Source organism: Polypterus senegalus, chromosome 3 (assembly GCF_016835505.1).
Source record: "Polypterus senegalus isolate Bchr_013 chromosome 3, ASM1683550v1, whole genome shotgun sequence".
Taxonomy (NCBI): Eukaryota; Metazoa; Chordata; class Cladistia; order Polypteriformes; family Polypteridae; genus Polypterus; species Polypterus senegalus.
The window spans coordinates 285,144,288-285,157,832 of NC_053156.1; the positions used below are offsets into that span (position 1 = coordinate 285,144,288).

At 39.1% G+C, this 13,545-nt stretch overlaps 1 protein-coding gene across 1 annotated transcript in view; it reads left to right on the forward strand.

The window, feature by feature from the left end:
• Positions 1-13,545, forward strand: part of tspan2a (tetraspanin 2a) — a 193,511-nt gene that overhangs the window by 149,685 nt on the left and 30,281 nt on the right. The window contains exon 3 of the mRNA XM_039749344.1: positions 11,919-12,016. Within this exon, the coding sequence (XP_039605278.1) occupies positions 11,919-12,016 (98 nt within the window). The remainder of the gene's footprint in view (positions 1-11,918; positions 12,017-13,545) is intronic.

Below are 13,545 nucleotides of genomic sequence, written 5' to 3' on the forward strand. Positions count from 1 at the left end.
GGGAAACCCTGAATTATTTAACCTTCTAGTTAAATAGTGTTCACAGCCTGCAAATGTTCATGGAAAGAGACGTTAGTCACCAAGTAATAGTACTAGTCTATACATATAAAGGAGAGTTGGGATCCAAGAGACTGTGTTTGTGTGTTTGTGGAGGGAGGGTGAGGGAGTCACGTGATCATCTCCCCTCCCATTTACGTCATTTCATTTACTTCATTTCGCTCCGAGCTGAGCTCCACAGCTGACGCGGTCTTGCCGTTCTTTTTCTTTAGTGTTTAGTCCTTTCTTCCTTACTGATTTACTGTTTACTAGATGCAGTACTTACTGAATAGTATTTTTTCCTTTAATGTTTCTACTTAGTGTTTCTTTGTGTTTAGTACTCGCGGTGTGCCGGTGTTCCCGGCAGTGTTGCGGTTTACTGTTACTTTCTACTTCGTTTTTGTACTTTAGTGTTTAGTACACTTTTACTTTATCTCATTTACTGTTGTTTTTTACTGTTGTTCCCAAAAGTGTTGCCGTTTTTCCCGTTTCTGTTTTTTATGTAGCATGTTCACGAATTAGTCACAGAGAAAATGTATATATTTTGGCTCCAGGAGGACAAACCAAAAATGTTGTATATAAAAAAGCTCTATAAGTCGCATGTAGATATATAATTATTCCAAATACAGCGACTGCAGCGAAGCGCACGAGGTCTGCTAGTAATATATATATATAGGACCTACTGTACATAGGCCCTCTAAAAAATAGTAGGCAATGTGAACAGGTGGCTGAGGTGCTGGACTTCAAATCCACCATCTCAACCTTAAGCACTCAGTTGAAGTTCAGTTCAGGTTAGTTATTTTTTTTATAGTGCTCTTCAATGAGTTCAGGCTTAGCGTGTTGTAAGAGGTTCCTGGCTAAATGCAATTACAAGCTTTACAAAATACTAATTACGTAATGAACACACATAAAGACACAGATTAGTTTTGAATACACAGAGAGACAAAACAGTTCAAATCTAACATAAATATAGCATAACTATTTTTCCTTTACAAAAACTGTTGAACTGAGTCAGCTGATTACTGAATCTGCCTCCATTCACACTGTGCAATTTTTGAACCAACTGTTGTGAACTGCAGGGGGTGCTCTTGAGCAAGCTCTAAAAATGAACAGAACAAAAGCTGAAATCCAAAGTACCAAGCGTTTATTTATTGGGAACGGGTAAAGAAATGAATCACGTGTGTGGGATGCTGGATCTGTGGAGCTACCAACAGCATCACTGGCCACCCGCCATTTACTCTTGTTGGAACAACTCAGTTACCATTTAATCTGTCATGTCGTTATCAGAACATTAGAAAAATTATGGCAAGAACAAGCCATTCAGATCCAAAAGGCTCACTCATCCTTTTTATTTATATCAGGGGTTCTCAAACTCAGTCCTGGGGGACCCCTGTGGCTGCAGGTTTTTGTTCCAACCAGATTCCTAATCGGTGCCAACACCTGATAGCACTGATCTTATTTAATTAGCTGCTATTATTTATCTTTTATTCTACATTCAGAAAAACACAGCAGCCTGATTTTTACATTTCTAAAAAGCTGATATGGATTTAAATGCTTAACTCTCTTTTTATTACACTTCACACTTTCTCTGTTCAGTTTGCTCCCTTCATTGAATCTTAATAATGACAATTAAAAACAAGCAGAGCAGAAACCCAAGCAAACAACACTCAATCGTGAAAGGCTGTAACTACTTTAGCGTCAGCCCCGCAAAGTAATAAATAACGGATTAATTACACAATTAGAACACCTAGAAAAGTAGAATGACAATCAAGATGAAAATACAGTACTGAAAAAAATACATATAACTGCTTAGTACATTTTAATACTTTTTTTTTTAACCAAACTTAGTTTTCTGATTTGTATATTGTTCCCAAAACAGGGAATCTGGGAAACAACAGTTTGCTTAATTAGCCCAGGAGTCCAATTAAAACAGAGGCTGGTTGGAACAAAAACCTGCAGCCACAGTGGGCCCCCAGGACTGAGTTTGAGAACCCCTGATCTACATTAACATCAAGTCGAAATTTGAAAGTCCGTAAAGTCCTGCTGTTCACCACACTACTTGATCATTTATTCTGTGCATCTGTGGTTCTTTGTGTGAAAAAGAGCTTTCTGACGTCTGTGCAAAATCTGTGTCCAGAGTGTTCTTGATGCGGAGTTTGTTTGAAAGTAACAACTGATATCCACTGTCCTTCTTTTTATAATTTTGAACACTTCAGTCATGTCCCCTCTTAATCTCCTGCAGTCTTTCCTCATAAGTCATCTCCTGTAGCCCCGGAATCAGCCTAGTCATTCTCCTCAGGACTTTCTCTAGTGCTGATATGTCTTTTTTTGTAATATGGAGAGTAAACTGTACACGGTATGCCAGGTGATGCCTTGCCAGTGTGTCATAAACCTTCAGCATAAATTCCCTTGGCTTGTCCTCCACACCTCATGCTATATAATAATAATTATGATAAGTTTTATTTATGTAGCACCTTTCCTACACTCAAGGACACTTTAAAATTCAACAAACAAGTCAATAGAAATTACATAAAAGAAAATGAATAATACTCATTGAAGAGATGTGTTTTTAACAGGTCATCCTATTAACTTTCTTGATTACGTCTGTACACTGGATGCAGATAGTGACGAGTCCATTTGTCTCGAAGGCCCTTCTCATAAGGTGTACTTTCAAGTTTCAGACCTCCCATTGTGTGTTCAAATTTCACATTTTTACTTTTTACGTGTCAAGTTTTATCTGCCACAAATCTGCCAAAGCCTGTATGCTGTGCTGTGGTGTCCAGGTCCCTCTGTAACAATGTAGTTCATTCTACATTATCTGGTGTTCCACCAAGTTTGGTATCATTTATTGGTATTTATTTTTTTCTCCAGCCGTCTGGAGTTTTTTTTTTGTTTTTTCTGTCCCCCCTGGCCATTGAACCTTACTCTTATTCGATGTTAATGTTGATTTATTTTGTTTTATAATTGTGTCTTTCATTTTTCTATTCTTTAATATGTAAAGCACTTTGAGCTACTGTTTGTATGAAAATGTGCTATATAAATAAATGTTGTTGTTGTTGTTGTATCTGCAAAATGTAACCATTTTATTGATTATAATCTTGTCCCGATTGCTTTTTTTTATATATATATTGAAAAGAGCAACAGCTGAGGGACGCCACTTTTAACATACTAATTCTGAAAAAGTTCCCCTCATCATTACCCTTGAGCTAACAACACTGTAGGAGGAAGTTAGAGCAACCAAAAATGAACAAAAAAAAAATAATTGACTGTGAAAGGTGCTTGAATTGAACTTTGACCCTTAGATATGTCATTTATCAGCCCTAATTAATGAAAGTCTGTTGATTATTCTGTGTTCGTTTTCCGCATCCGACTTTTTAAACATAAGGTTACAGGGAGCCAGAGCCAATTTCTTAAGCATCAGGTACAAGCATATCTTACAAAGTCACCAATCGTTCACGGGGTATAATCACTCACACACACGTTAAAGGGGGCTACGTTAGAGTTACCACTCGATCTAATCTGTACCAGTCTGAAAATGTGGCAGGAATAGAGCAGCACCTGGCGAAAAACCTCACATGGACATTGGAAATATGTGTGAAATCCACACAGACAGACAGTGAAGCAGCATGGATTCAAACCCATTCTCCTGAATCTGACTGAGAGGCAACATTGTTAACTACAAGGCTACCCCGGAATTTTTATTTATTAGTTTATTTAAAAGAATCATTGCACTACCGAAGATGACTTTCCGTTTAATTCACCATGCACCACCACCTTCCACAAAGCCATTTCACCAGTTTGCGAAATCACACTGCTATCACGTTATTACAGGACATGGTGGCAGAGCTTTTTTGGAGCATAATCCTCTTGTGTCACAACAATGGCCGTTTACATGACAATAATAATAATAATAATAGCATAATAAATTTCATATACTGAACGTGAAATTAAAAATATATTTCTTAAATGTGCTAAACCAAAATGGAAGTGTGTTTTATGCTTTTCTCAGTGTCAAGCTGAACAATACAGTTGGTAAACATGTAGCCTGCGTTTCTTTCTCAAATATTCACACATACAGTATATAAACACTTTGTCCTGAACTGAAGCTGGCCTACTCTTCTACCACCTGATTTCACATTTCCCATAAAATTTGAAAGACCTCCCCCTGCACTGAGTCCCTCACATCTGAAAATGCAGTGTCTCTTATTGTAAAAATCTCAAAATCTATCAACCGCCAAAAACACCAGACCCCCATAAAACCTCTAGCTCCCCGCTCTGCATTCTGCAGCAAACACAAATGGTGTTCATTGCGGTGCTAGGCGACCAAAAGGAATTGCTGTCCTCCATTTCATTGTTTCCATGGTGGTGTGGAGTGAGCATCATAGCAATGTAGTGACAAGCATTGAGTGGAGTTCAGAGTGGGAGCCGCCACATATATTTAGGTAAAGGAGGCCACACATCCCTACGTGGGGGGAAAAAGTGGGTTAGTGGGTGGGGAAGGGAGTAAGGCCCGCCATGGAGAAATGGCTCCTCAGTGTGGCGCGTAGTAGGTTAATAATCAACAGCAAATTTGGCAAAGTCCTGGCAGCGTGGTCTATGACACTGCATGTCACAAGGACGCTGAATCAATCAGACTTTCTGCATTACTCTCAGCATGCACTTAGCCAAGAAATAATAATAATAATATACTGTACCTGTAGAGCATCTTAGAATGGGTTTACTATTAAAAAGGTATTACAGACAGATTGTTGTCAAAGAGGGATACATCACATACATTTGGGCTTCTATATATAGACTGGCAAGAAACTAGGAGGTGCAGACTATTTAGGCATTAACAAAGTAGATGACAATGAAGTAGATTTGATTCGATTAGGTTAGCTGTATTAATCTCAGTTAGGGAAATTTAGATGCATACAGCAGCAGCAACATAAAGATTAATACTCGCAGGACAAATAATATGGCCAATCAATCGATAAATAAATAAATATGCACTTAGCCTAGAAATAATAATATACCTGTGGAGTATCTTAGAATGTGTTTACTATTAAAAGTGTATTACAGACAGATTGTTGTCAAAGAGGGATACATCACATACATTTGGACTTCTATGTGCAGATTGGCAAGAAACTAGGAGGTGCAAACTATTCAGGCAGGAACAAAGTAGATGACAATGAATTACATTTGATTCGATTAGGTTAGCTGTATTAATCTCAGTTAGGGAAATTTAGATGCATACAGCAGCAGAAACATGTACAAATGTTCAGTAAATGGTTACAGGGAGCTGAAACATACTTGACCAGAATCTGGTGCATTGGGCATACTCGCCCAAAATTGAGTCAGCACACCATCTAGTTAACGTATCTCTGGAACTTTAGAGAAAGGTTCACCCAGAGAGAGAGAGAGAGGAAGGGAGGATGGGAGCATGCACTGATACAGCACACCCACCAAATGACGAACCACCTCAGGAACCCCCCAATTAGGACCCAAGTGCAGCAGCACAACACCAAACTAGTTTGAATCGAACAGTGTCAGGTTTTCACAGTGGCTGGAGTGCCAATCCTGCCACCAACCCCTACATTTTCCCTTGTAAGATGGAGGACCTGCTTGCAGGGCTGGATGCAGGTTAACGTCATACCCAGGATGGAGCAATTACAGATTAAGGGCCTTGCTCAAGGGCCCAACGGAGTGGAATCACTTCCGGCATTTTCGGGATTCGAATTGGCAACCTTTCGATTGCCAGCTCAGATCCCTAACCTCACAGCAACCACTCTGCCCGTTCATCTAGACCCAGGAAGGATTCAGTGAATATTCTGAGAACTGTCCCCAAGTCTGCCATCCAACAGTGAACCCAGAAGTGTCTTATTTTATACAAGTGGTCCGAATTTTTCTGTTTTTAACAGATGCTTTTATACACCTTACAAAATCTTTCGATACACGTTTTAAACCCCTGTACCCGTCAGCCCCATCACACATAAAACCATTCCAAGATTTCCCTTCTTTCAAAGCAAGGTTTTGGTCTCCTTTTCTATTTTAAATGCATACTTCTGTTGGAGCCGAGGTTAAGTAAACAAAATAAAAATCAAGTCGGCAGTGCACGATGAAACTGAAAGTAGTTGAGAAAGTGAGGGCTTATCGCTTCCATCGGGGAAGCTTTACTTTTAGCACTGTAATTGATCACTGTGGGATCAAAGTGCAGCTAAGCAGCCAAGCCAGTAACAACACAATGGACGTTAGACGCAGAATTTGTAAAAGGAAAGAACACCAAGTCAGGGCATAAGCATAATGATCATTATTAGTCAGCAGGGCATTACACGACTTCTAGTTGGAGGGCATGTCAAACCCGATGACTGCTGTTGCTGATCTTGTTGCCTGAGGATGTCAAATGATACGACTAGAAATCGCAGGGTGTGTCAAATTAGATGGCGGTGTAATTACTTTCTAGCACAGTTTCACATTTCTAAAGTATCGTGAGCATGCCTCTTTTTTCTGATGTGCTGCCTGACAGAGCCGGGGCTGTACAAATGCATTCTGGGAGCAGCAAGTTCAGCCGTATTTTTGGTCCTTTTTTTCTTTTATTCATTGTCTTGTGAGCAGCAGTTCTGAAGGCAAAAAGGGGGGGGGGGTGCCTGATCCAACCCGGTACTAGCAAGGTGGGCCTAATGAAGTGGCCGGTGAACGTAGGCAGCTTGAAATAGACAAGGATAGAGGACCTTTCTTCTGCTGAGATCACAATAATTTGTTCTGGTGTCTGAAAACATAAAGATAAGTCTTAACCAGAGAGCCTTTCCACTGCTGACACAGTCACATTCCAGCCGCAGGAATTTTTTTTCATGCTGTTGTCCACTTTTGTCTGCAGGCTCACGCCAAGCAGGTCCCCCAACCCTATAAGGTAAAGCGTTGCTGCACTTAAATGAGGCATGTAGGCAGCCTGCCTGGACGACAATCAAGAATCTGAGTGATCAGTGGAGTGCAGGATAGAAATGAGGGTTTGCTTAACAGTATTCAGAGGAGAAACTCCCAAACCCCAGTGTAAAGAGTGCAAGCAGCCATGAAGCCAAGGCAGATAATGATCATTAGGCTAAAGAGAAAGGAAGACAGCTGAAGATGTTACATACAGGATAAAGCTGTAGTTAAACTTGCAATTAATTATAAAAATAATTAAAATGTGGCCTAGTGAATAATCCGCATAGAGGAAGATCATTTCTCTTAGCTCTGCCTGTTATTATAAGTGTTTATAAATCCAGCTCATATCTGTCATGCGAGTTTCTAGTGAGAGTCAGTCGGACTTTTCAAATCGAGTAATAAAGAGGACTGGCCCAAAGTTAGCAAGTGACGGAGTGTGTCCCTCAATGACCCTCAATCAGGGTCCAACCCTTCTAGACAGGCTTTCGTGACCCACAATAAGATGAATGAAATGGATGTAAAACTTTTTTTCTGTAAAATGTAAGATCCTAAGTGGCTATGAAAATTGATAGTAGTGCATATCGGCCTTCCTACAGTGCTTTACATCTAGTCATCCATCCATTTTACAGACATGCTTTTTGAATTGAAAAGACGTGGGCAAAAAGGTGCTATGACCAGACCTGAAACTGTCATCAGTCAGCACCTTTAGCATAATGTTGCCATATATAATATGCTTAGGTTTATTCATTTAATATTGCTTGTGATTTGCCAAGTCTGTTCCCTAATTTAAATGACTTATTATTTTGAAGCATGCTGTGTGACTGGGTGGCCATTGAGTGTGGAACGTGACTGAGGGTGGCTGTGATAGTCTAAAAGGAATGAAAGGATTGTGTAGTGATATAATGTAAAGTCTATTAAGCACAAGGTTCACACCCCACCAGTGACGTACACTGTACTGTGAGAGATGAGAAATATGAAAGCAATTGTATTCTGTACTTGTGATTTGTAAACTGCTTTGGATTATAGCATCAGGTAAATAAGCACATATAACTCGGTAACTAATTGTAAAAGAATTTGTTATATTGTAGCTTGTAACGCCTATTCGGGTAATGAAAATATTGTAAGCATTCCATATTGTAGGCATGTTATACATTTATAAAAAAAAAAAAAAAGCTTATGACGTGATAAATTCTGGAAATTCAAAACATTGTAGATTTGGGGCAACTTCAGCTATGTGACCTGTGGTCTTGGGTTTATTGCAGTAAAATGTTAATTAAAGCAAGTGACGTGGCAGAAAGAAATAGAAGAGCATCAACATCTGCCAAGATTCAAGCAAATCGCAGAGGCTGATATACTTGACAAAGAGCAGCATTAAAGAAGGAAGAAACAGAGTGACATCTGCTGAGTGTCAAACAAATTGTAGAACACTACTACACAACAAAAACACCATAATAGGAAGAAGAAGAAAAGCAGTAACATCTGCTGAGTGTCAGACAAATCTCAGAGGCTCATCATGTGACAAAGAACAGCATAACAGGAAGAAGAAGAAGAAGAGAAGTGACATCTGCTAAGTGCCATATAAATTGCAGAGGTCTTTTACACAACAACACCATCATAGAAAAAGGAAGAAGAAGAGCAATGACATCTGCTGAGCGTCAAACAAATCGCAGAGGCTCATTATGTGATCAGGAACAACATAACAGGAAGAAGAATGGTGACATCGACTGAGTATCACAGATGCAGAATACAAGAACAATAAAGATGGAGAAATGAATGTCGACAATCAAGAATATCATCAAATATGTGTTCAGAACTCATAATTAAGTGTGAGTTTTTGTGTGTGTAAAGATACTGACCATAAAGGATGGCAAAGTGACCTGTAGTCCTGTGTTTACTGCAAAGTGAACAAGAAGCCCACCATAATAGCAAAAGGAAAATGAAGAGCAGTGACATGTGCTCAGCATTAAGCAAATTTCAGAAGCCAATTACGTGAGAAAGAACAAGAAGAAGCACAGCAACATTTGCTAAGTACCAAACAAATTGCAGAGGGTGATTAAATGATGTAAAACACCATAATAGGAAGAAGCAGAGGAGCAACATCAGCTGAGCATCAAGTGCAAGATACAGAAAATCAATAAAGATGGAGAAATGCATGGCAATAATCAAGAACATCGTCAAATACATGTTCAGTATTCATAATCAAGTGTGAGTTCTTACATGTTTACATAGCCGATCAGGATGTGATCAGGAATAACTGCAATAATGGCAGAAAGAAAGAACCATGACATCTTGACAAGTGTAAAAAAAAAATACAGAGACGTATTACATGACAAAAACGCCTTAATAGGAAGAAGAAGAGCAGCGACATCTGCTAAGCATCAAGAGTGGGGAATAAAATGCAAGATCAATAAAGTTGGAGAAAATTGTCAAATACGTGTAAGCAACTGGCCATACAGGATGGAAAAGGGACTTATGGTCATGTATTTACTGCAACATGATCAAGAAATCACGTGATAACCAACATATTTGGCAGAAAGAAACTGAAGAGCAGCGACGTGTGCTAAGCTTCAAGCAAATCATAGGAGCCGATCAAGTGACAAAGATAGATAACCAAGCAAGGAGCAATCCTGAATTTAGCCTGATATGTTCTAGAAATGCAAACAATTTTTGGTTGTAGCAACCAGGGGACCAGGAAAGTTTAGTGCAATTTAAGGCCATTCTGCGAAAGGCCATCTTTTGATAATCCTTCAGGACATAGTACACATACGTGTTCAGAGTTCATAGTCAAGTGTAAGTATTGTGTTTATTGATCATCAAGCATCGAACTTTAGTAGAATGCAAACATGAACAGCAAAGTGACCTGTGGTTTTGTGTTTTAATGGCAATGCAAAGTGACCTGTGGTTTTGTGTTTTAATGGCAATGTCATCACAAAACCAAGTGATCCACCACAAGTAATAAACTGCATGATGGCTTCAGGAGGATCTGAACAAAGTAACTGTTTGGAAAAGAAGTATCAGCAGCTGCTTATCTTTATCTTGTTTTTTATTTGCATTTTATTTAAAGACCATGGGTCCGCATGTTTCATTAGCTGAGAATAATATTACGTTTAAGTGGAGCACAAGAATTACAAAATGTACTTCATTTAATTTTTACTGTAATATTACAGTGTCAATTTACTTACAGATGATTGCTTAGAGTGTCCCTTGATTTAGTAGACTTGGTGTGAAGGGAAATAGCCATAACAAATTCTTGAAAATGGAGATGGATTATGTTATAATGTAATATTCTAAACTCCACCTAATCCCATTATGGTTGTTGGGAGGACTGAGCCTGTCTAAGTCAGGCTGGGGAGCTTGCACTGGTACAGCACGTTGCCTCACCCACCACATGACGAAACAGCTCGGGATCCTGGTTAACAACAAGCTAAAGACACCAACATTCACTCTTAGTCGCCAGTCCCCATACTACCCATGTCTATGTGACCGTGTCTAAAGTGGGAAAGTGGGCAAACTTCATTATGAAAACACCAGTCGAGTTTTGACTTGGGTACATTTTGATAATGCGAGTCAAGAGAAGTACATGCAATGTACAATTGATTGTACAGTTGAATTAGATCAGACTTCACACATATTGAAAACAAATTATTTTATCAGCTTCCCTGGAAGCGTGATCTGTGAGGCATTTAATATTAATAATGAATTACTAATAATGAAATATGATTCATTATTTTTTAACTGCATTATTTGGTTCCTGTTAAACTTCTTGTGAACAGAACCTTAAAGTCAATGGAAAATAAAGTTTGACTCAGCAGATGAGGGTTTGAAATAAGAACCAGCAGCTGAGATTTCCAACAGTACAAGATCACCATCTAGTGGAAGAATGGAGAAATAGACTTTTTTATTTTACTTGATTTTTTTTCTTGTATACTGCACAATTAAAGCTCACTACAGTCATCGTTGGAGAACTATACACATTAATAGATTTAGTGACAATAGAATTTAGCATAGAATTTTTATACTGCTTTTGCTAAAAACACCTGAATTGTTTACATGTAAATATGCTTCTGAATGTTAAAATAAGATTCTTGAGGCTCCTCAAATTGATGCTACTGGCAATATAAAACATGTCAAGTTAAAGCTAGGAATAATTCAGTTTGCTCTTCTTAGCACGAGATCTTCCAAAGGTTGGGATTTCAAGATGTTTCAAGTGGAATTTTTGGAAATGATTAGACAAAGATTAGTATAAACCAGTATGGAGTTCTTTTTATGAAAAAGGACATAGATTTACACGTAGTGCAGAGACGAAAGCAAGTAAGAGCATCTGTGGTCAATGAACGTGTCCAAATCCAACAGGCTAAGAAAATGAAAACTACCTGGACTGACTTGGACCTAAAATGATTATCCATCCATTATCCAACCCGCTATATCCTAACTACAGGGTCACGGGGGTCTGCTGGAGCCAATCCCAGCCAACAATTATTTGGGGGCCCAATCTGAAATTCTTAAAGGGAGCAGTAAATTGAGCCATTGGTATTATTTCAATTAAGGAGTATATTATGTACTTAAGGCCAACTCATGAAATTTAATGGGGTGTGCAATTAAGACTGAAGCCACAAAGCACTTCTTTACACAAAGAATTGTGGGAGCCTGGGACAAAATATTAAAATCTTATAGTTGAATTTTTATTTTATTATAAAATACAGTATCTGGATGAGGTATTGGAATAACATTCCTGTCAGCTATCCAAACAAGCGTGATTGACTGAATGTTCTTCTGCTGTTTGTGAAACTTTGTTTGTTCTTATGTTAGATCTAGAGAGAGGTGGCATATTGCACTTTGGTTGGACATGCAAGTAAGAAGTTTAGTGTAACCAATTCAAGTCGTCCACCAGTTGATGAACTACTTTTATGTTTCAGCAGGACAGCAGACTTGAAATCTGAACATGAAGGGGCTAACATTGCTTTTTTTTCTTTTTTAAGGAGTCTACATCCTGGTGGGAGCTGGAGGGCTGATGATGCTTGTGGGGTTCTTTGGCTGCTGCGGTGCTGTTCGAGAATCACAATGCTTGCTGGGATCGGTGAGTAGGCTTATGACATTTTTCACTGGCATACAGCTGATACACAACTAGTTTATTAATTTATAGTGTTTTCTGAAATAGTGTGAAGTAACACTACACCGTGGGGCTCTGTGCATACGGTTTGCGTTCTAACATACAGACCCTGCTGCCATTAAGCTTTCCTAAGTCTTTAGCTGTGTAACGGAAATTTAAGCCAATATCGCATTACATGACTTCTAGTCATTGGGTATGTTAGACTTGACAACGGCGGGTGCAAATCTTTTTACCAGACCGTGAAACTTTACATGACTCAAAATTGCTGCCAATAGTATATTGCCTGATGGAGCCGGTGTTGTATGAAGGGTCAACAGGTATGACAAGTTTAGCCACACCTTCTGCCAATTTTTTCTTTCTTTTTTCCATTCTGTTGTGGTGCGTAAAGCATGAGACATCAGACAGATGAGCTTCTCTTCTGTTTGTGTGGTCCAAAGCAACGATGTCCCTTATTCCTCTGCATTTATATGCATTGCACTTCTGGGTGAGCACTCATTGGTTGTCATCTGTCGTGCACACAGGGCCCGCCCCCTACGACTAAGGGTTAAATCAAATCTGTTGCTGGGGCGAGTCGTGGACTAGTTGGAGTCAGTCACTGGGTGTGTCATACAGCCAACCGTCTTTAATGGGAGCGTGTCTCCGACTCTATTAAGATTATGTAAAGGAAGGCTATGGCTGAAAACCAATGGAAAAATTTGACATGGCATTAGGAGATCTGAAAAGTTAGCTCTAGTGATGATCTAGATCAGGGATGTCAAACTCCAGGCCTGGAGGGCTGCAGTGGCTGCAGGTTTTCATTCTAACCATCTTCTTCATTAGTGAACTGCTAATTAACTCCTTTTCCCTTCATTTTAATAGCCCTAATTTTAAAGATTCAGTCCTCTGAATTGATTCCTTTCTTCATGGAATGGCAGCCAAACAGAAATGAGACGTGAAACGAGCCAACAGATGAGCAGCTAAACTGGGATTTCAAACTCCAACCAATTTTACTCCAACCAATCTACTAATGAGAAGCTGATTCTTGCCGTTAATTAAGCCCGTTATTTCATTCAGTGGCTTGTTGCTGCTCTCATTCTGCCACAGCAGACATTTCTAAAACTGTTGACTTTCTGTTCGTGAAAATGTTTTGGTGACCTAAGAGATCAACCTAACCGAGACCATCACTTTTCTTTATTTTCAGATATTCTGTAATGGGCACAGGGGAGCTTGTCATGTGGTGGCTCATTTTCTGTCTCATTATTGTTTGGCTGCTAATTAAAAAATGAGACAACTAAAGGGCTTGAGTCAAGTTAATTAAAACTAAAGCAAAATATGTTAATTAGCAGGATAAACTGGTCACTAATAAAGAAGATGGTTAGAATGAACACCTGCAGCCACTGCAGCCCTCCAGGCCTGGAGTTCGATACCCGTGATCTGGATCCCACACATTTGATCTGATATAAACTTTTTAGTAAAGCTTGACATAAAGTATAACAAATCCAAAACATACATATTAT